The sequence below is a fragment of the Macrosteles quadrilineatus genome, unplaced genomic scaffold (genome assembly GCF_028750875.1).
Source record: "Macrosteles quadrilineatus isolate MER2022 unplaced genomic scaffold, UCM_ALF_1.0 Scaffold_3__2_contigs__length_128488019, whole genome shotgun sequence".
In the NCBI taxonomy this organism is placed as follows: Eukaryota; Metazoa; Arthropoda; class Insecta; order Hemiptera; family Cicadellidae; genus Macrosteles; species Macrosteles quadrilineatus.
The window spans coordinates 68,904,843-68,928,881 of NW_026542596.1; the positions used below are offsets into that span (position 1 = coordinate 68,904,843).

The 24,039-nt window shown below is 34.8% G+C and overlaps 1 protein-coding gene across 2 annotated transcripts; it reads left to right on the top strand.

Annotated features, from left to right (window-relative positions):
* The first annotated feature begins 167 nt into the window (after nucleotides 1–167).
* On the top strand, nucleotides 168–17,871 carry LOC128990242 (WD repeat-containing protein 73-like). 2 transcript variants are annotated; one of them, XM_054412549.1, is made up of 5 exons: nucleotides 168–203; nucleotides 4,158–4,374; nucleotides 9,519–9,603; nucleotides 13,663–13,971; nucleotides 17,148–17,871. In XM_054412549.1, the coding sequence occupies exons 2-5, from the start codon at nucleotides 4,174–4,176 to the stop codon at nucleotides 17,594–17,596; spliced, it is 1,044 nt and encodes a 347-aa protein (XP_054268524.1). In that variant the 5' UTR covers nucleotides 168–203; nucleotides 4,158–4,173; the 3' UTR covers nucleotides 17,597–17,871. The 2 variants fall into 2 exon arrangements, with proteins under 2 accessions (XP_054268524.1, XP_054268523.1); XM_054412548.1 differs by lacking the exon at nucleotides 168–203 and adding an exon at nucleotides 3,002–3,136.
* The last annotated feature ends 6,168 nt before the right edge of the window (nucleotides 17,872–24,039 follow it).

Sequence of the window (24,039 nt, forward strand, 5' to 3'; positions counted from 1 at the left end):
GTGGAGTGGAGTGGGAGTGGGTTCGGGCGGGGTTGTTGAGAATTGGGAGGGGGGTCAGCTGTTTTTATGTGGGAGCGCGGGAAATATGTTCGTCTCTTCTTCTTCTTCTCGTTCAACAGGAATTGAGCCAAAAAATATTAATATTCACTTCTATAGTTTTTCAACCTGCATAGCCCTGCTACCTGCTATACATTTGCTACATGGTATGGCTAAATCTTAGACATTGTAAGTTCCTCTCCTCTACAGAAATAACATTGGTTTTTTTTGTTTAAAATTTGTTAAATCAGATCGACAGATGGCATCATTTTGTAACCATAAGTAATGGACCTCTCTCGACGCTAAAACAACTTAACCATATTGGAAATTCATTGTCGTCAAGTCAAGTCCTGTACAGCCTAAGTATTTTAATTTTAGTCCATGGGCTTTTCCACACACAAACACACACACACACACTTAGAGTAGTTTAAGTCCACAAACTAACATCTTAGCCACGATGAATGTTTAAATCAAGTAAAATTTATTTTTATGTCTTGATTTGCTTGTAGATTAATTTCTATATCTATATTGCTTGATTGTCACTTATCTTGTTGTATTTATTCGGTGAATTAGATTTTATGGGAAAAATCACAAAGGCTACAATAAAGCTTTTCAACCGTATTTTCAGCAATGGGGGTTATACCATCTTGTTCAGATGGAGTATATAACATACTCAATTTTAATCTAAATCCCGCCACTAAAAATTTGGTGGCGGTTTGTCGGGTACGTACATGACATGAAAACCTGCCACAAAAAACCCCCGTGGTATATGACTATTAACCCACCGTCATGGGTTTTTCACGGTTGCCGGGGTGGCACCTTATTGGTGACTCATTATTTTTTTCTACGAAACTTTTGTTGGAACAAATGATTTTACTAACTAGTTTTGACATTAATTTATTTAGTCAATGCTAATCAAATATGTCTATGACAATCAATTATATTATATTATTTTACCGTACACTGGTTAGAAAGAGACTAGTCCGTCCTAATTAGAAACACAACACTTTCCCGCCCTTTATATAATGCTAAGCAGAAAGCTCGTTTTTCGTGTCTAGTTCATGTCCGGTGACACTGAATAACTGATCGCTAGTGTTGACAAAATTGTGTTTCTATTATTTTAGGGTTTATTTTATTGATATGTGCTTTAATATTTGGCTATATAACTAGAGGACGAGTTATTGTTTATGATTAGATCATTTGTTTAGGTTAAATCAAGTTTTTAATTACTAAAAAAAACAAGAAACAAATTGTCAACAAAACACGACTTCTACAGTGCACCCGGTGGGGCACACGGAAGATTTCTCAGGTGCCGTTTGACGTCACTAACTACTGACGTCACTAACTGCTGCGTCTGAACAGACGCGTCAGAAACAGACAATTTTATAATTTTTCTATTATTAAATTAAACTGTCATAACATAACCAAACTAACCAAACGTGCTGATAATGGAAAAATCAAATGAAGGTTTACTCATCTAAAAAATAGTTTTGTTCAAAAAATAAAATTATAAATGCCTAAAATTCAACTTTATAATTTTTTAATTATAAAATTAAACTGTCATAACCTAACCAAACCAACCAAACTTGCTGATATGAAAAAAATTGTTGACAAAAAGTTAGTGCTACCAGAGGGATTCGAACCCTGTTGATTCGGATTATCAGCCCGCCACGCTACCCACTACACCACCGAGGCCGATGTCTCAACACCGTATCGTTGCGGTATTGGTGTTCCCTCAAAGTGACGTCAGCAGTTAGTGACGTCAAACGGTACCTGAGAAATCTTCCGTGTGCCGTTTCGCAGTGCACCAGTCAGAACTAACAATAACATTGGCTTCAGCTGTTCGATAAGGATGAAAAAAATATACTTAGGGAGTATGTTTTTATCTTTCGTTCTTACAGTATAACTTTTTGAGGCAACATTGCTTTTAGTACATTTTTGTATCCATCCATGTATTGTTTTTGTAGTATTAGAGTATTAAACTGTAATACATTAATCATTAAACTGATAAAATAACAGATTTAGATCATTAGGGTCCTTGGCTGCAGAATGGGATATCGCTACCTTGATGCTCCCGTGAATCTCATCAGATCTCAGTTTAATCTATGCTGCTTGGAAGATCGGAGGAAAATTTCGGACGCTCTGTTTCTCATGAAGATTGTAAGTGGAAATATCGACTGCCCTGAGCTTTTGGGAGGAATACCATTCCACGTTCCTGTCCGCACAAGATCCAAGGATACGTTTGAGCGGAGGCACTACAATACTGTATATTTACAGCGAAGCACTATCCCTCGCCTTTTGTGGGTCGGCAACGAGGTCGGCGCAGTGTTGGATTTTCACCGTTCCAGCGTGGCTGCTTTCCGCTCCAATCTGTGTCGCCTCTTCTCTGTAAATAATTTGTAGTTAATGCCTACATCATGTTAACGGCACTGTGCTCAACCTTCGATCAGCTATTTATTTTTGTCACTTTAGTATTTATATCTGTTTTTGCCATGTTAAGTCTTGCTTAGAGGATTCCAAACCGTGTATTTATTGTTTTGTTAAGTCTTGTTTTGTTATTGTTTTAAAAAATTTATCATGGTTTCCATCTTCATTGTTGATATGTTTTTCTTGTTCTTGTTATTGTAATTTATTCAGAATAGCCTTTATTTGTTGTTAAATTTGAGTTTGATAGCTACTACTTACTGTACCTCTTGTAAAAATGGTGTTACCGTGGAAATAAATGAATTGAATTGAATTGAATTGGATTAACCATTGACACACCGGAAGCAACTACATTTAGGGTACCTCGAGGCTGCATGAATTTTTAAAAGCCACAGCCTAGCCATCAGCTTAAAAAGAAGAAGAAGTTGATTTTTTTGTTATTATAAAGACACTGTATTGATGGTTTGGTTATTCTATTATTCTAGGTTAGGTGAAATTTATAATAAACTTAAAATACATAGGCTAAAACCAGAAAGTACATTTTTGTTTTTATAAGATGTATGAAAAAACTTATGATTAGGAAATAGTTTGAAGGCTACTAAAACCCCACTCCATATTTTCATTTGACTAAAATGGAGATAACTGATGAAGACTGGTTCTATGATTCAATTTCAAGGTACTGTTTACTGTAGACCTATTTAAGCCTAGCACTGTACATATTTTCAGCTTTTATAAGGCATAAATTGTCAAAATATAAAAATCACATTCAGGGTGAAATGCTTTACAATTTAATAGGCCTGACCTCAATGTAGGGAATTTGATAGTAGAAAAATTTCGGTCGTTTATCCAATATTTTTTGTTTATTTGACTTTTTCAGACAAAACGACAGTCGTTTTAGAATTCAGGACGTTAACTTATTATTTATCATCATTATAGTGTGGAAATTACTTTATAGTTGTTTTACCTTATCTTTAATCCAAATAATGTACCTATAGGTACCATTATTCATACTGCAAACAAATATTAGGCCTAGTTGGTGATTTCGCCAATCCATCAAATCTTGTGTGACAGGTAATGACACACAAACACCATTTGTGTAGGTTTGATCTTGTGTGACAGGTATGTGCTAATATACGTTTAATATAGGTATATACATGTATAAATACGTGTAGGCCTATATATACGTGTATAATATAAGTAATATACCGGGGACGTGGATTAGGCATCCGGCAGTTACCTACTGTCATAACCTAACCTAACCAACCAAACTTACTGATAGTGAAAAAATCGAATGAAGGTTAAATTCTGTTCATAAAATAAAATTATAAATGCCAAAAATTCTAACAAAAGATGTACAGTCAAGAACAAATTCAAAGCAAAATCTTTGACGAAAAGATAAAATTACCGATGGAATTCGAACCATGGACCTCTTAAATACAGTATCAGTCGAGCACTCTATCCACTACACCACGAAACCGATGGCTGTATATTGTATCGTTGTGGTAATGGTGTTCCGGGCCCCTACAACCTGGTGACGTCACTGCCGGACGCCTAATCCACAACCGGTTACCGGACGCGTATTCTCTGTGTATAAGATTACTAGGCCTAAAACATTCACTATGCACATGACTTAGTGTTTAAGTTTAAACTCGTGATTGTGAAATTAATATGCTTACTCCTTTAAATGTATCTTCCAGATATGAAAATTTACATATGTTTGAACTGGAGCAACCAATACAACAAGTTGAATCTACCGGAACAGACAGCATCTGTGTATCATGTTCAAACACTAGAAGACACCAACTTCTTGAGCTCTCACTTCCATCTAAACTTTTATCTTCCAACAATGAGATTACCAGTAATACCGATTTGAAAATAAAATGTGGCACATTTACAGAAAAAATGTGTTATCAGGTACAGTACCTATGCTAGTTATGACCTTGGTACTGTTCCTAGTACCTGATGATATGTCATCTCATGAAATATTAGTTTGATATAAATATTGATTAAATTATTAAATTTGACCAATAACTTATATATTGATTTTCTGTTGTAAGTTAGGTATTTTCAAGAAGAGAGCTAGCACTCTTTTGCAGTGCGCTACAGCATTTACGGTTGTTTAGATTAGTATAGTTCAGTTTGATAATGACAATTAACAAACAAAACAAGGCAGGCCCTACCATCTAACAATTTATTTTTTTCTAAACACAGGGACTTCATAAAAGAGGACACATACATAACTTACATTGATGTTTTTGTAAATAAATATGATTCTTTTACAAATTATAAAATATTACTAAGAAAGTTACTGAACTTTTCTTTGTGTAAATGTTGGACTACGGTACCTTTTTTTGTCATTATTAAGGCTAACCTGAACTGTAACCGCACCGCAGTGTGAAAGAACCTCATACCAAGGTACAAACTTATACCATACATCCATCGCTGACCAGTATGACTGGATAGATTTCGTCAATGTGCATACATACCCACTTCAAGCTATTATACCTCTTCTTGGAGGGTCCTATAGCATAAAATATTCACAACTAGCTGTGTGCCCGTTCTAGGCACGGGAATCTTATAGTAGTCAGTTGAAACCTTCTTATATCAGGATTAAGAACAGCAGTTAGTTTGCATATTTGCAGATATGCTGGCAAAACTATTATATACTAGCAGAGTACCCGTCCTTCGTACGGGGTTGGAATATAAGTATAAAATTCTTATTGCAATTATACTCAAGCTTTGCCCCGTTTAACTTCTTAATTTTCAAGATGATCTCGTTTGCATGGCTCAATCACGTCCTGGTTGAAGTTCGTTCGCTACGCTCACTCACCTTTAGGTTGGAGCTCGTTCGCTGCGCTCACTTTCCTTCAGGTTAGCTCGTTCGCTACGCTCACTTGCCTTCAGGTTAGCTCGTTCGCTACGCTCACTCGCCTCCAGGTTGAAGTTCGTTCGCTATGGTCACTCACCTTTTGGTTGCAAATTAGCTGTTGTCATAAATGTAAAAGAAATAATAGTGCTAGTGCTGCACCCTGTTGGTAATCCTTGTAACTTTAATGCTATTGAACATCACAGAACAGAACCAACTTGTTTAATTGAAACAGCTGTTAAGATTCAATAATTTCATTTCTCATAAGGTTAACATGGGAAACTCCAGAGCCACTGGGGCGGAGCCCGAAAGGATTTTTGGGATAAAAATATGCCTATATGTTAATCGGGAATGTGAGCTATCATCATGCCGAATTTCAGCCCGATCCGACCAGTATTTTTCGCGTTTACTTTTCCCATACATACAGCAACCACCTCTTTTTTATAATAGTATAGATAAACCTTCGCAAATACAGTATCTGACAGTTCAAGCCAAAATTAATGCTTCGCAATTAAATGTCACCCGGATCGTTATGGTCCATATGTCCAATGATTAAACTAAAAAATGTTTTATAGATCCATGAAGCGTAGCTCTAAAGTAGGCCTATAATTGAAAGTTACTTTCCACATCGGTTAACTTAAACGTATTTAAAGTACTACCTCAACCTCACCATTTAACACTTTATTCCGGTTGACATTTTCAGTAACAAAGGTGCTCTTGTCCATTCCGTGAAACACTGAGAAATAAGGACATTAATGCGTTACCAACAGACATACACACAACAATCCAAAAAAGGCCACGAACTATTGATACATAAACAATATAAAGGCGTAAACAATTCATGATGGTTTGCCCAACAAATGTTTTACTCAAATAGGTTATCATTTTAGCGAATTTCCCATATAGGGAATAAGCTATTACCGTAGTACTCATGGTAAGACCTGGACGTGGGACCGATTTTTTTTTTCGTTTTGTGGTCCCTAGAGGCCAAAAACACCATCCGTTCAAATTCATATATATATATATATTTATATATATATATATGTGTCCGTTAGCACGATAACTCGAGCAAAAATGATCCGATTTTGATGAAATTTGGTACAAACGTGTAAACCTACGTTTATTCGAACGAGTTCGCGATCCAGCATGATCGGACCAAGGGAACGGGGGTTTACGGGGGGTTTTATGGGGTAAAATTAGGTTTTTCCCATTTTTGATCCAAAAAACATAAAATTTAGCAATTTATTTCCAAACCATTTTGTAGAGCTTAAAAAAACAAATAATTTAGTATATTGAAGCGCTATTATGCACCTAATGGTTACGGAGAAAATTCCAAAAATTGTAAATTTAAAATTCCCATGTTATTCTTATGGAGAATAAGTAAACTGTTGTAGTTTGCTTGTTTATGAACATATTTTGATCAAATTTGGAAAATGTTTTTATTTCTTACTAACTATTAACATTTTACAAAAAAAAACAGTTTTACCCTCCCTGATGCAGCAAACCTAAGTACTTGTTAAAACTAATTCTATTTAAATCGGGGATAAATGTTATATTTTTAAGTAGACATTTCAGTGTAAATCCAATCAGTCAAATGGAAATTCGCTTAGTCTGCAGGTTTGCTGCGGCGGGGGTATTCTTAGCATACCGGGTAAGCTAAGATTTGGAATCCAGACAGAAAAAGCAAAACTTATACAGAGTTAAGACATCACTTAAATTGAATACGGACGGCTCTAATAAATAAGGTGCAACACCAACGATAACTAATTTGTAAACTACAGTGATGTGTTGGTACCTACGTAAAAATGATTCTAGCAACTACCAACGGTTCTAAGGAAAAGAACCATTACCTACGTAAGAACCTACCTAAGAACTATAGTAGGCCTACATCCGACCAATTAAATACATTAATATCTAGTCCCGAGGTTATTGATCTCTTGCTTTTGGATTTTCTCGTAAAAAGTTATAGCGTTTAAACTTATTGGTGTCAGTTTGAAAAAAAAAACAACCTTACCCAAACAACTTTTTGTTATTTAATAGATTACGCATTCTCTAAACAATGATTAGTATATCTATTAACATTAGAAGGAAATGTGACGAAAATCACTCAATGTTGGGGTTTTGGTCATTTGTAATTATATTTCTTAAGTAGGTAGGCCATGTATTCTATGGAAAAGTACCGGTATCAAGGATCGTCATCAAAAAGGTTGTTATGAATAAATATGTAGGCTTACGTACCCAAGATATGAGCTATGGGCCTATTGGCTGTATGGTCCAGCGATTGCATCACACGGTGAGTAGAAACAGAAAGTGACACATTGGAAAAGCGAGTTTAACACTTCCTCTGTTAAACCTCTGTTACAATCACCCACTGCAGTTGTGATTTTTTACTTTACACTTTACACAACCGCCATTGAAGCGCCGTCAATGAGTGGAAACCTTTTTTGTAAGCTATTGGCGACGATCATAGAAAACTTATTTAGACGATGTCTAGTTATTTAATTTCATTTACGGTTACACTATTAGACTATATTATTGCACTTGCGATTAATTAAATCCGTTATGTAAGAAAAACGTTTTTAATCTCACTTGGTTGGGATTTGCTTTCAAAACGTGATTCGAAATGGTTGCGGTATTTGTAAACAACATTTGTAAACATATCATTGACAGCTAGAAAAAATAATCTTGATCCGAACAGCTGTTCGTTATTTCATAGACAATTATGTGATAAAAATTGAACGAAAATTTGACAAAAATCGCACAAAACTGCATTTTTGAACGTTCGTAATTTTATTTACAAAGTAGTGAGGCTATATTTAAATCACTAAAGACACTCTCGCCAATCCAGTGAATACATTAAAATTACTTGGATCTTGATAGGTACTCTAGTTTTCACGGAGAAGATTGCGTAAAATGCCATCTTGAGTGTTACAGACAAAGGGAAAGACAGTTAGACAGACAGACAGACAGAAATAGAGATAAGACTCGTTTCTGCTTCTTTAATGTATTAAACGTAAAAATAACCTAAAAGTATATAATTCTGAGCAAAGTATAGACAAAACTCTAATTTTATTTATATAGATAGATACATCATACAATTAATATTTGTACTATATTGAGTAAAAATGTTATTGATTTATATGCCATTTTATTAATATTTCATTATATTTCATATCACAGGCTTTCTGCAGTACTATAATAAGTGTATGGGTAATAAAGTGTATGGGTAAATTGTTTGTGGTCAATTGGGTGATTGCAATTTATGAAACTATCCAACGTTTCTTCTTAATTACTTTGTGTAGCCTACATTAACTAGTTATATATTCAAAAAGTACAACAGTGAATCCTTTCTACCTGCTTGAAAGATTGTCTTGTAGGCTACATTATAAGTAAAAGGTTAATTTTGTTGAACATCTAAAGATCCTAAAGAAACACAAGATACGACTCATGGAGTTTATCTCGGGTAATAAACTCCTTGCCAACATGGTACAGGATGTTTTTTTAAACGCAACTCAAAAGTACTGTTAGTCGCATTATAATGATAATGACAAGACAAGCACATGTTAGTATCCCTGTTTTCTTTTTACTTCATTGCCGATCAGCTGATACGCATGTTTCATGGTAGTTGTCTATAAGGTTTTTAGTGTAATTGGGAATTTATTGGATATAAGCATTGAATATTAATCCAATAGTCAATTATATGAGAGAGCCTACAACATGCTTATAAATAAGCGCACTGTTGTCCCATAAGCCTGTATCTTCTTTATCTTACCGTACTTCTTTGTGAATTTTGTAAGGGGACGGTACAAACTATCTTTATACTTTTTAACATTGACCTTTTTGTTAGATATTAAGTCAAGTCAGCTGTTCCATTTGGTTTGGTTTGTTTAATACAAACCCTTAGTTAAACTTTCGTTTCCTTCAAATAGTCGATGTTTATATTACAAAAAATGTATCTGGTTTTGATTCTGCTATACAGCTTTTTCGTCAGCTTACATAAGAGATCTTAATTTAAATAAGCAGTATGATTGAGTATGATTGAGCTTTGCCTTTATGATCTCAGGTAAGTGCGGTGTAACTGTTTCTTATTGCATATACAAAAAAAACTCATTAGCCTATATTTCTGTACTCTCACCCCATAGCGAAGCACGGGCAGAGCGACTCGTTAATTGTAATAGAATGTTTGTTTCAGATAAAAACAATTGATGAATGCAAATTAATAGTTTCATATGTAGATGTGGAGGGCATTTCTCTGTATGGCTTACCATCTGATTCTGGTAAGTTATATCCTAATTTATTGATAATTTAAGATTTAGGCCGATAATCCTCTATACTTCTAGCTTACTCTGTTCAAACAAAAATTGGGAAACAAGTTATTGGTATTAAAAATGGCTATAGATTGTATTCAAACAATGTCAATAGTTTGTATCATAAGTTCTTTTTTTTAAAGAGGTTGGTGGCCTCTTTTAACCTTGCATTTGCCCGTCCACATAGACTAACTGCCTGTGTGTGGATCATATCCAGGAAAGCAAGGGGTGAGCCGGTACAGTACGAAGGTGAACTTTACTGATAAAATATTTACGGCAGTGACCAGGAGTTAATGATTGTGAATTCTATAATTACTGTTTAATATATGTTTATTGCAGAGTTGATACATCAAAAAGCGTTGTTTAAAACTCTCAACTTGAAAATGCAGTTTTAACCAAAACTCAAAAATCCAGAAAATAAATCCAATTTCAATTAACTCATGTTTTTGAAATGGCCCAGTAACAACGAAGGTAATTTTTTTTAACTAACAGCATGTTTTGTTATCAGTTGATAATCCTGAAGTTGCTCGAATTCAAGCAATTGCTAAGTGTTACAGGCGTTACTTTTAAACGAATTTCAACCGAGTCAGCGACTGTTTGTAGCAAACTGTTAGATTAGCAAACTTATTGACTGTTTACAATTATTCTTCTTCTCACTTTTAATTTCTGACAACAGCTGAAGTTTCATAACAATTTTTGTTTCCAATGTTAATCTTATGGAGAAATGCGAAACTTTAAAGGGCTCCAGGGCCTCGCTCTCTCATTATTTCCCTAAAAAAAAGTTTCCTGCACAACTTCACGTTACGCTCTTTCCACTGACATAAAAAACATGTCAATCGGTTCAGTAGTTTCAGAGGAGTAATTGTCACAAAAAATCTGCTTGCATATTAAATAAGTACTAGTTAACCGTCCGTGCTCCGCCACGGGAATATTGTCAGCAAAAAAAGAAATAATAATTAACAAATACTGTTTATCTTTGTATTTTATTTAGGGGCTGTTTAATTTTTACATGAAATAGAACTGATAGTTTGCCTGTATAAACTATTTTATGTTAATCAAACCGATATATTATTTTAACCAAATGAATGTTTTATATTAATTTGAGTTTCATTTGAAAAATAAATAGTATACAAACTGGGCAATGCTGATAACCTAATAAGCAGCTATTTATGCTATTTAGATAATTTGCTCAAGTATATTCCTTTATTCGTAGTTTTTTTTTTTTCATTAGGCTAAATTTGTTTTATGGAATAAAGACAGTCACTTAGCCTACATGTAAATCACGCATCAGCAGTTGGTCGCATTTCACGAATCTTTGACCCATACTGTGAGTAAAAGCTGTGTTTACGTCGTATATATAAAGTTGGGCATACTTTGTTCAATGTTAGAGGGTATTAACGGTCCAATTTGATAGAAAAGGAGTCGTGGATTTTAAAACTATGTAGACTACCACTACCAGAAAGATGTTGATTCAAGTGAGACTTAGAACTGGCCATTTCAAATGCAGATTTGTATTATATTTTACTCAAATAGTTTTTTGTCTCTTTTGACCCTTAATACTTTTTTTATAGTCACTGTTGATAAGATTTTCCATAAACTCACAATGTTGATAGGGAGTTCATTTTACCTTCCCCTTGTGACAACATAAGGAAAAAATATTTGTGTCCCAGTTAGTCTGTTCTGACTCAAAATTCATAGATTTGCAGGACTGACAAATCCAATCTAACGACCCCAATTTAAAAAATTGGTATTTTTTAGAAGGGACTTCCAGAGCACATTTAACACCATCACTGCTCTTTACCTACTTAGTTCGATGGTTCACATTCCATACTCAAACTTAAACTCAATTACCACTTTCCTTCAGATCACTTTGCAGGAAAACTAAAACATTTTTGTGTCCCAGTTAGTCTGTTCTGACTCGAAATTCATAGATTTGAAGTAGTGACAAATCCAATCTAACGACCCCAACTCAAAAGAGTTGGTATTTTTTTGTAGGGACTTCCAGAGCACATTTAACACTAACACTGCTCTTTACCTTTTTAGTTTGATGGTTCTCTACATTTTTTTTTCGTTCGGTATGTCTCTCTACGCCCGGTTAATGATTACCTTTTCTTTTTATTTTTATACTTTTCACACCCTGGGGTTAATGATAAAGTTTTATAACGCTATAATGACCCGAGTCAACATTGCCATTAAACATCAAGTCGTCACATACTTCTTCGCCAGAACCGAATGGTAAGTCACGGTTTCTCAAGCAACTTCCCTGTGTACTTGAAAAAAAATATTCACTGATATATTGTAGTTCCACGTATCCCAGCGTACTCGCCATCTCGAGAAGGTAAAGTTTGGTACCACTGAACGTCTAACACTGATCTTGAGTAAGATTCGTCACCTACTATAAAATGTTTGTATGTTTCCCACTCATTAGCAATTATATGTACAACTTGCAAGTGGATTTCCCCATGATTATTCTGGTGGCCGTACAAAATAAATTATATTGATCAAAACAATAAGTTTCTGTTCCCTACTATGTGTATTATTTCACATTCCATACTCAAACTTAAACTCAATCACCCCTTCAGATCACTTTGCAGGAAAACTAAAACATTTCAAAAATAAGTTAACAAATACACTTTCCTTGATCAAAATCGTGTGTTTACAAATAGAAACTCCAAGTTTAATAATTGCATACTGAAAGTGAGGTTATACAAATAATAACAAATGTCTGACAAACATTAAACAGCTGACAAATAATTTATAAACTGTGTATTATATTCTTCAATAAGAATTGTATTGACTCGACCTTTAAAGGGCTGTAGGTCGTAGCCCTTCGAAAAAACGTAAATTCTAAGGAAGTTCGGCAAATCTACACACTATCCCCTTTAATTTGAGACATAAATCTTGTAGATCGGTCCAGTAATTACTGAGAAAACAGTGTTACAACTGTGTATCTATATAAATAAAATTAGAGTTTTGTCTGTACATTGCTTAGAATAATGAACTTTTTGGTTATTTTTACATTTCATAGGTCAGAGAAACCGAATCAAACCTTATCTCAATTTCTGTCTGTCTGTCTGTCTGTCTGTCTGTCTGTCTATCTGTCATTCTCTTGGTAACGCTAAAATACGCACTTTATTACAACTACTCCTCAATAACTATAGCACTGTCCCGCCTGAAACTTATTTTCCAAATACTATACATATATGAGATGGTTTTAGACGTATTTCATCGAATATGAGACAGTTAGATATTTAACAGTAAACCCTTGAAAATCAAGTTTTTGTCGATTTTTGACGTGGAATTTCTGGAAGCCCATGTTAACCTTATGAGAAATGAAATTATTGAATCTTAACAGCTGTTTCAATTAAACAAGTTGGTTCTGTTCTGTGATGTTCAATAGCATTAAAGTTACAAGGATTACCAACAGGGTGCAGCACTAGCACTATTATTTCTTTTACATTTATGACAACAGTTAATTTGCAACCTGGAGGCGAGTGAGCGTAGCGAACGAGCTAACCTGAAGGCAAGTGAGCGTAGCGAACGAGCTAACCTGAAGGAAAGTGAGCGCAGCGAACGAGCTCCAACATACAGGTGAGTGAGCGTAGCGAACGAACTTCAACCAGGACGTGATTGAGCCATGCAAACGAGATCAGATAGTAAAAATAAAAGTAAGCCTACCGTTATAGGATCGACCGGCAGACACAGAGGTAATTTAACCTTTTATTGATTGTCATACCGATCCGGAACAACAAAAAACAACATAAAATGAAGCTATGTATAATAGTTTGGCCAGCATATCTTAAAATATGCAAACCAACTGCTGTTCGTTATATAAGAAGGTTTCAACTGAATATTATAAGATCCCCGTGCGTAGAACGGGTACACAGCTAGTTAAATATATAGATAGATTTTGGACAACATCTGTATTTGCTCCTCTACCCAAAACATGATCAAAGTCTAGCACATATGTAATGTTCATTAGATAAATGGATTAGACAACATTTTATTGAGGACAACATCATTTTGCAGATGAAATAAAAAAAGAATCCCTCAACATTGATTGTCCCTTGGAGTGTCCGATGATTGCCACAAATGATTCTCTAGTGTGGTTGGCCAAGAAGAGAACCGATAAAATGTATCTATTTGACCTAAAGACAGAGAAGCCAGTCCAATCTTTAAAGCTAGACCAACACACCTCGGATGGGAATGATGAGAAGACTGTGCCAATGTTCCTGGGTCCTCATGTAGCAGCTTTTGGTGGTCAGAGGACTGGAGATGTTTTCATAGCTGATCATAGAGTGTCTCCGGGACGATGGTGTTTGGATACATCCCACCTCTGTGAGTATCTCATACTGTTGTCTTATTGTTACAAATATCTTACTGGAAAGTGATATTGGACAACAGCCATGACAGCAGCCATTTTGTAATTTGTGAACTCTTCCTCTACACTTGAAAAAGTCCTTCAGGGGACGAAATATTGTGTGCACAGTGTTTTTCTACATGTTCTATGATGGCCTACCTACACTTTCAAGGTAAGCTAGCTGCTATCCTCCTTTTTCTACAATTCAAAATCCTGGCCTAGAGCCTTTCCTTGAACAAAACTTACCGGAAAGTGAGCTATTCCACGAACATCTAGGTTTAATGACCCATATGACGTTCTCAGGGTTGGTTTTAAAACTGATTGTGTTTTAATTTATGTGTGTGAAGATAATAAACTCAACTTTTGTTGCTGCCATTTAATTTTTCGTTGTCTTTAATTTCTGAAATATCTTGGACAAGTTTGTTTGGAAAAATAATTGGAAAACTGACCTTTATACCTATATATTTTAAAACTTTGGTAAAACATGAGGAAGAACTCAATTCCTGGCCATGGGTGGTTCCTCACTTGCTCGTTAATAGCATAATTAATTACAACAATCTTTTCACCACACTATGATGTTTTTAAGCTGTTTTACAAACGTTAATTGGAGGCTGAAAGCTACGTTTTGCTGTCCATACGAGCTGTCATCTTCAATTGGAGGCCGAGCAGGGTTTTATATCCCTAGGGCCGAAAATCAGCTGTTCTCTTATTTACTTAAAACATTAATGTATATTGAACACACAATCAGTGCATTGCAATAGACTTGTTTCATTCCGCTGCCTAGTATAGCAACTATTTATTATTATTTCTGCTGATTTCTTTGAATATTTCTTCACATAACCTTAAAGTTTTACTTGTGTTGACTATTAGCATAGACAAAAAGAATTAAATATAGACCGTCAGCTGTGCTGCGGTTACCATAGGTTCTTGCGCACACCGCTGGGATCGCCACGGTAGATACAGCGTACGCGCTACGTAAACTACAGCGGTGTGCGCCCGAACTTATGGTAACCATGGTAACCGCAGCACGGCTGACAGTCTATATTTAATTCTTTTTGTCTATGCTATTAGTATACATTTCATAAATGTTCTCAATCATGTATAGTGTGGTGAAAAATAGTGTTCGTGCCACGGGCCTAGGTAAGAAATATAATATTAACACATTAAAGGTACTTCATTTAGAGGAGTGTGGTGGCTGGTACAACGTGTTTTACACATTCACTACCAGGTGATACAAGGTACTTCATACCTTAGACAAATATAATTAAATATAGACCTACAGCTGTGCTGCGGTAAGCATTAGTTCTGGCGCCCACCGCTAGGAGTGCTGTGTAGTTACGTAGTTAACTACAAGGCGCTCCAAGTAGTGCACGCCAGAACTTAAGCTAACCACAGCACTGCTGTCTGTCTATATTTGATTCCATTTGTCTAGGTTCATATATAGAATTGTGGTGGCTTTAGACAACTTGTTAACACATTTACTACCAGTGGATTAAAGCACTTCATACAGAGGAGTGTGGCTGCTGGTAGACATTGTGTTTAAACGCATTTAACAATGCCACTCTGTGCTTATAGTGTGTATTGATCAAACTACCAGACCTAACTTAGTTTATAGGCTGATCAAGCTAGCCTATATATTCCATCGAGCCAAATTTCAAGAATCTATATTATTAAAAGAATTCATTGGACTTTTGTGTACAGCAAATTGACCCCTAAATATTTATTTTTATAGGTATATTGGGTATCAATTTAAAGCTCTTATCCTCTAGATGTGCCTTTGCGGGTTTGGATGATATATCGTGCTGAACTGTTTCAAATTTACATTTGTTTACATCAAAACAGATGGCCATGATACAATTTTGTTTACATCCATACAAAAATGGGGTTATCTGTGTAGTTGGTTATGTTTCAGTGAATTCAAGTTGAATATTGTAATGTTATTTGTATAAAATGTAATGAAGGAAATAACTTACGTTGGATTTAGTTTTGTGATAGGATTTTGTGGTTTTATTGATGTTTTAGGGAATTCAAGAAAATATATTGTATCGTTATTTGTTTAAAATGTAAAGAAGAGATTTCATGTTTTCATAGTATGTTTCATTAGCTTTTGTAATTTTACCAAGATGACTCAAAGAGATCGCGCACGCAATGAAAATAAATAATAGTGAATGAGAAATAATAATTTTCAGTCTTATCAACTATTCATCAAATATACCACGGATTTTGTAGTGAGGAAGTGACACAGGCTGCTAGTATGTTTTATAAGGCTGTTTGCATCCCAGTGTAATACTCACCCTAAACCCGGTCCTGCTCACTAGCGATCTTAAGGGTGCGCTCTACCCCTGCCGTTTCGTGTAAACGCAAGGGTCTGGGGACACAGTGTTTCCGAAGGCTACATTTCACGTAGAATCAAAATTAGAACGTCATTTTGAAGCGAATTAAATGATCTAAAATATTATGGCTGCAAAATGTTTATTATTGTACCATCAAGACTGAAGATCTTCTTTTGAATATAGTAAAAAAACGACAATTTTAAACTGCTTTAACTTATTATAGAATCGTTACTTTAAAATTCTAAAGCCTGGGTCAAAGGGGGGGGGGGGGTAGATTGTTCTTTGTTCTGTAAAACCCCAATCTTTGTGTTTTATTAGCATGTATGGGTAGTTTACAAAGGCAGTTGCTGTGAACGTCTGCAAGCGCTTCTCGCGTCGCTGTTCGATGGCGCAAAATGGCTACTGAATCCCGAGCTGAGATTTCCGAGCTGAGGTAGAGCAGGCCCCTAAGTCAGTTGTTTCACAAAGACATCAACTGAGTTGGCCTGCAAAGTACCAAAGATTTTGTTTTGTGGTCTATCTTTCCTCGCCAACACTGAAGGTTTATGTAATACTCGGTATCAAAGTACAAGTATCAAGTAAGTAAGTAAGTATCTTTCCTCGCCAACACTGAAGGTTTAAGTACTAATTGTTGTGGGACAAATATTGTTCAAGATCTTTTGTAAACGTAATCTTGATTTTCTTTTGTCTAAAAGATTTGAAATTTGTAAATTGCCATTTGTGCTAGGATGTTTCCAAACAGCTTACTTTCAAACTATATGATTCACTTTTAGATGGAATACAACATTCTATTGTGTAATATTATCTGATCTTTGTTTCAGCCTCTTCCAAAGATTCAAACTATTGGAGTTTTGCCTCTCTATTCGAGTGCTCAAAGGGAATAACAAACTCATGTAACAATATTTGTTACGCAAAAGTTTCAAGTGATGGGACATTAATGGTGTATGATACTAGGAATGTAGAGTTTCCAGTTTATAGAGACACTAAGTTAGGTGTGAAGACTGACAATGCTACGCCTCAGATTAGATTCAAACCTGGCAACAAAGACTGTGTTTCGGTCGGTGGCTTCAACGGAAATGTGTATGTTTACCAGTTGGAAAAGGAAGATCCCAAACTATTGTTTACTCATGACGGTCATAAACATGTGGAAAGTTATTCATCACAGACTGAGGTGACGAGTCATCTGTGGCCGCAACTTGACAACCTAGTAATATCAGCAGCTGATAATGGGACAATCCAAATGTGGCAGTTCGGAGTGAAGGACAGCTAATATAGGCTACTGTTTAGTTTACTTGAATTGAATGTGAATGAACTAATGCATTGTGAAAGTTCAATTGCATTGGGGTTTTTTACCTTTGCCTGTCATCATAGACCTGCTGGTCAAGACATTAAAGTAAGCCAGTGATCAGCCAAAGACACTACCACTGATTGATTGTGTTTGGTATATGTGACCCTCACCCCTTCCTACTATTTCTATGTACCAGTATCGATAATGAAAGAGCTAAAAAGAATCAATCAAAGTATCCTTTATCCATTTTGTACAAACCAGGGCATAAAATAGCATGTTAACTGGGTAATACAAGTGTCACCCAGTGCTGAGATTTTGTCGCCCAGTAGCTATGGGCGGTGCCGGAATATTTTTTTTAATGATTCACATTTTAAATCTATCAGAATTTACAAAGTATTTAAAAAAATAACATTTTGTAAATATTTTAGAGTATTGAGCTATGATTTTGGCCCAAGAGGTTGTAAAGGATTCTTGCCCTGTCACAACGTTCTAGAATACGTAATTAAGTGAGATTATAAGGACTATTTAAAAACAAAATAATCGAAAAATTCATTAAAAGATACATAGAAATGTATGATTTTCACTTTAATTTATTCATAAATTTCCGAGAGATAACCCCCGGAACCCCCTTTTTGAAGGGGGGTATCCGTACCCCCAGACCCCCCGGTAGGTCCGGCGCCCCTGTCGCCCAGTGGAAATCCCTTAAAATATGCTCTGGTACAAACAATAGGTATATGAAACGTGTCAATAACATTAGGTATAACAAAACAAAAATATTAATAACTGTACAAGAGTCAACGGAATTTAATAATTTACCTTATAAACAGGTTTGTTACTTAAAAACTAGTAATATTATTTTCTTTAGAAATGCTGCAGACTTGATCAAATGAGGCAGGCTAAATTATCTACCTTTTAATAATACGCTACATGTTTATTTGTGGTAACTAATTTGTGAGAAAGGCTGGACGTAGAAGCTTGGTAGAGATGTCTAACTATTGTCATCTATAGATGAGCCATCAAAAGATGTGACCGCTCGAAAAGTGTAGATGCCGCACAAAGCTTTAGCTGAGTGTGGCCACACATTTCGAGAGCGGCAATGACTGTTTGTGCTCGTAATACACACAAGATTTTTCATACCACCATAATTAATTTATCATAGCACACAGATTAAATTTTAGCTGTATATAAAATGTCATTTAGGTTATATTATTTGCTTTGTTAACCGGTTGTTAACGTACTTGATTCACGGCTGTGATTAGTGTAGAAACGCCAACTGTGAAATCAGCTGATCATTTCCGCTCTAGAGCTGAAATGAGCTATTTTGTGTACTGTTTATAGCTGATCATTTCCATGCAGTGGTAGGATATGTTTTAGGCCTAGGTAATTACGCTTTGGAAGAGATCATACAATGATTATCCTTAATATAATATGTAGGCTTATAAGTAAAATACTTGCTTTAAAAGGAATCTTCACCATTGAAACAGTGTGTATAAATAAAAAGAAATACCACCGCCACAGCAAAACCTGCAGACTAAGCGAATTTCCATTTGCCTGATTGGATTTACACTCAAATGTCTCCTTAAAAATATCACATTTATTCCCTACTAGCTGTAACCCGCGGGCTTTGCCCCGTTTAACTTCTTAATTTTCAAGATTATCTCGTTCGCATGGCTCAATCACGTCCTGGTTGAAGTTTTTTCGCTACGCTCACTCACCTTTAGGTTGGAGCTCGTTCGCTGCGCTCACTTGCTTTCAGGTTAGCTCGTTCGCTACGCTAACTCGCCTCCAGGTTGAAGTTCGTTCGCTACGCTCACTCACCTTTTGGTTGCAAATTAGCTGTTGTCATAAATGTAAAAGAAATAATAGTGCTGCACCCTGTTGGTAATCCTTGTAACTTCAATGCTATTGAACATCATAGAACAGAACCAACTTGTATAATTGAAACAGCTGTTAAGATTCAATAATTCCATTTCTCATAAGGTAAACATGGGAAACTCCAGAGCCACTGGGGTGGAGCCCGAAAGGATTTTTGAAATAAGGATATGCCTATATGTTAATCGGGAATGTGAGCTATCATCATGCCAAATTTCAACCCAATCCGACCAGTATTTTTCGCGTTCACTTGTCACAAACATACATCCATACATCCATACATCCATACATCCAAACTTTCTCATTTATAATATTAGTAGGATTTAAATTAGCATTAGTTTAACAAGTACTTAGGTTTGCTGTAACAGGGAGGGTAAAAAGGTGTTTTTTGTAAAATGTTAATAGTTTAGTATGAAATGAATGCATTTTCCAAATTTGATCAAAATATGATCATAAACAAGCAAACTACAACAGTTTACTTATTCTCCATAAGAATAACATAGGAATTTTAAATTTACAGTTTTTTGGAATTTTCTCCGTAACCATTAGGCGCATAATAACGCTTCAATATACTAAATTATTTGTTTTTTTAAGCTCTACAAAATGGTGTGGAAAAAAATGCTAAATTTTATGTTTTTTGGGTCAAAAATGGGAAAAACTAATTTTTGCCCCATAAAACCCCTGTTCCTATAGTCCGATCATGCTGGTTCACCAACTCGTTCGAATAAACGTAGGTTTACACGTTTGTACCAAATTTCATCAAAATCGGATGATTTTTGCTCGAGTTATCGCGCTAACGGACACATATATCTTACTAATATTATAAATGTGAAAGTTTGTGTGTTTGTTTGTTTGTTTGTTTGTTTGAAGTTCAATCACGCATAAACCACTGGACGGATTGGGCTGAAATTTGGCATGATGATAGCTTACATTCCCGATTAACATATAGGCATATTCTTATCTCAAAAATCCTTTCGGGCTCCGCCCCAGTGGCTCTGTAATTTCCCATGTTAACCTTATGAGTATTCATATTTAGGAATTAAAGAATTTAGTCAGCTGTTTCAACTAAAAAAGTTGGTTCTATGATATGGAAAAGCATTAAAAAGTTATAAGGTTTACCAACAGGGTGCAGCACTATATTTTTTTGCATTTATGAAAACAGCTAATTTGAACTAAGCAGCAACAAAAAACTGTGATTCGCAATGAGAACTGTCAAAGTAGGATTGTTTACAGTTATGTTTATGTTTTTCATTTCATGAATAATTTGTAATATTTTGCGAATTGTTGATAATTTATTTTTCTCTATTGTTTAGGTGAAGTGGTAGAACATTATGGCTATAGTAGATGTGTAATACTATAGAATACTGTAAATTTAAAAAAGCAAATTTTATCAAACTGTGTCCTCCCTTATTGCAAACGCATAGCTTGAGTATAACTGCAATAAGTATTTTATACTTATATTCCAACCCCGTACGAAGGACGGGTACTCTGCTAGTAAATATATATATATGAATTTGAACGGATGGCGTTTTTATTCTCTAGGGACCTCAAAACAAAAAAGTAAATCGGTCCCGGGTCCAGGTCTTACTATGAGTACTACGGTAATAGCTTATTCCCTAGGGGAAATTCGCTAATATTCCCTATAGGGGAAATTCGCTAAAAAACCAAAACTTGAACACCGATACCCAATGCTTCTTACGGGCAGAGTATTTTTTGCCTTACTGTTTAATATGCTACCAACAAGGATAAAAAGTATACAGAACCTAAAGCCACCAGTTAACAGTCCTATGAATGGTGTTCAAGATCCACCTCAGGTTTGCTTCATTGTGTTTCTTTTTACAAATCCTTCAAAATGAGGGTCACTCAATAGGGGTTGCTATTTGGAAAAAATGAGTTACCCGCTACCCACTACCCTGTTAGGGCGGTTAAACATATTTTTGATGTGAAAAATTGCGGAACCTTTGTTAACAATTATTGCCACAAACAGAATATTTCTATATATTTTGGTTTTAAAAATACATATTTGTTTTAATACTTAATTTACAAACTGTATATTAAAACGTGACAGGTTTTTTTTATTTCACGATTCTGAATCAACCACTTGACGGATTTTCATGATTTTTAGGTTGAAAGAAAGATAATTTTGAGAACTAGGGAATGTCAAAGCCATAATTTTAGTTTAGGGTTTCAGTTTTTAGAAATTAAGTTTTAAATTTTAAAAAGTTAGCAGCCGGCGCTAACATTCTACCTTTGACTATTAAAATAGTCAATGATTCTACTCTAGCTTTTGGTATAATACCATTTGCTTAACGTAACAGCTGTAAGCATTAAACATTTTCGACCCAAATTCAGCTTTTGGATGAAAATGAAATGACATACGTAGAATTGATTTATTTATACTATATGTACTGCTATAATCATTGATACGTTCATTTAATCGGTAAGAGAGGATGAGAGTTTATTTAAATATACATAAATAACTTCTTGATCAGCATTGTACGTGTTATTAAATTTACGGAAAGTAAATAAAGATACGTCTTATAACACTTAAAACATATATTTACGCTTATACTGTTACTCACAAGACGGTAAATATACAAAAGATGGTAAGTGGTGATCGATTTCGATTGGACACTCCAATCATCATCAGACCCAATAGGCGAATGGGCCTACTCGATCACCACTTACCATCTTTTGTATATTTACCGTCTTGTGAGTAAGTATAAGCGTAAATATATGTTTTAAGTGTTATAAGACGTATCTTTATTTACTTTCCGTTAAATATACATAGTAAAAGTTGTTGTATTAATAGTCAAAGGTAAAATACTAGATCTTCTAATTAATTATTTTGAGCAGTCTTTTAAAATATTTAGTTTGTTTTAGTGAAATATAATTTGTTATAACTAACAGCTGGTTGAATAAAAAAATATTCTATAGAACTATGAGGTTCGTTTATTTACTCTGTGATTTTGTCATTGATTATAGGAAATAAGTAAGATTCTATAATCATTGCTGTATACGAATCGAAGCTCACGAATCTTCAAAAGAAAGCTTATGAAAATCATTTTACTACTCGACTTTTTGAGGAGGAAAGGTTGGGAAAATAACAATGATCACATGTTTTAATTCATCTTAGAAGCTTTTTCTTTACTATAAATTTTGAACTGCTTAAACTATGCTTGAATTAGTAATAGACACACTATATACAGTTTTAATGGACTACTCGATTCCTGTACGTAGGACGCACCAACAGCTCGTAGTAATAATAATGCAAATATTTTTTTTATTAAAATTCTTTAACTTATTTGATGAAATTTTATTGGTTGAACAATGTCATGTAGGGCATAACTGTGAAAGAAATCCAGAAGCTGTTTTACAACCTAGAAGAACGCTGGAAAATGAGTTGAGTTCTTTCTCACGATCTAGGTCCTCTTAAAGCGCTTGCCTGCATTGTGGTGCATTTCACTTCGCGCAGAGGAGGCCACAAATGGACATTTCAACGCATGTTGCCACAATGGACATGCCACAACCACAAGTAAATGACGAACTAACTGTTTTTACATGATTCGAACTTCATAAAAAACATAAGGCAATACAACAGTGCAATGACTATTGTGTCGCTTTCCGCTACACAAAAAGAGATTCCGGGAAATGGGCCTTACTGTCTTAAAATTCAGGGACAAATTCATAGATTTCTGACTACCACCGCTAAATGGGGAGTTGCCTTCATAATAATTTTAACCTTTTAATTTGGTTCTCAAAATGAAAACTATAACAGAATTCATAAGATTACAAAACAAATCTTCAATTTTAAACTAGAAAAGATGTGCAATGTTTGGCTGTAAGATTTCAGCTCTGATTCGTCGCTCTCCGGCCAACCGTGTGCACGTTTCCATTTGTAATATGTTGTGTTATTGATTTAATCATTATTTTACAATTGTAGGCTATTTCATTGACACATTAGAAGCAACTATACGACTCCAACGGAATGAAAACCAAGATATAAAACAAGAAACACTGTTAATTTTAAGTAACATAAAATTGATAATTTTAGAAACATATTTAGAATATTTGTCTTTTTATATGTGGTTTTTTTATTGTAGTCTAAATTAGGGGATATGGCCCCTAAAGGCCACTAGTTCTTGATAAAACAATAATGCACTTCAGCATTAATCGTCTTTATAATCAATCTACAATCTCAATGTATACGATTGTTATGTACAGGATATCTGTTCGTAGATATCTAGTACTGAATACAATATGTACAATATTTTTAGGATATTGCATCTAAACTTATATTAATATCTAATGTGAAACTTTTAATATCCATTAAATATCTAAAGAATATCTTAACAAATATTTTACAGATTCATTAGATAAGATATTTTAAAAATATATTTAATTACATGTAGATATATGTTAGACATATTTCAACCACTTTGGATATTCAATGAATATCTGGTGCTTAGGGTAGGTATATATATGGAATGTTCCCTTTAGAAAGGAATTACAGTACAACCTTAAAATAGTGGATATTTTTGCGCAAGGTTTCT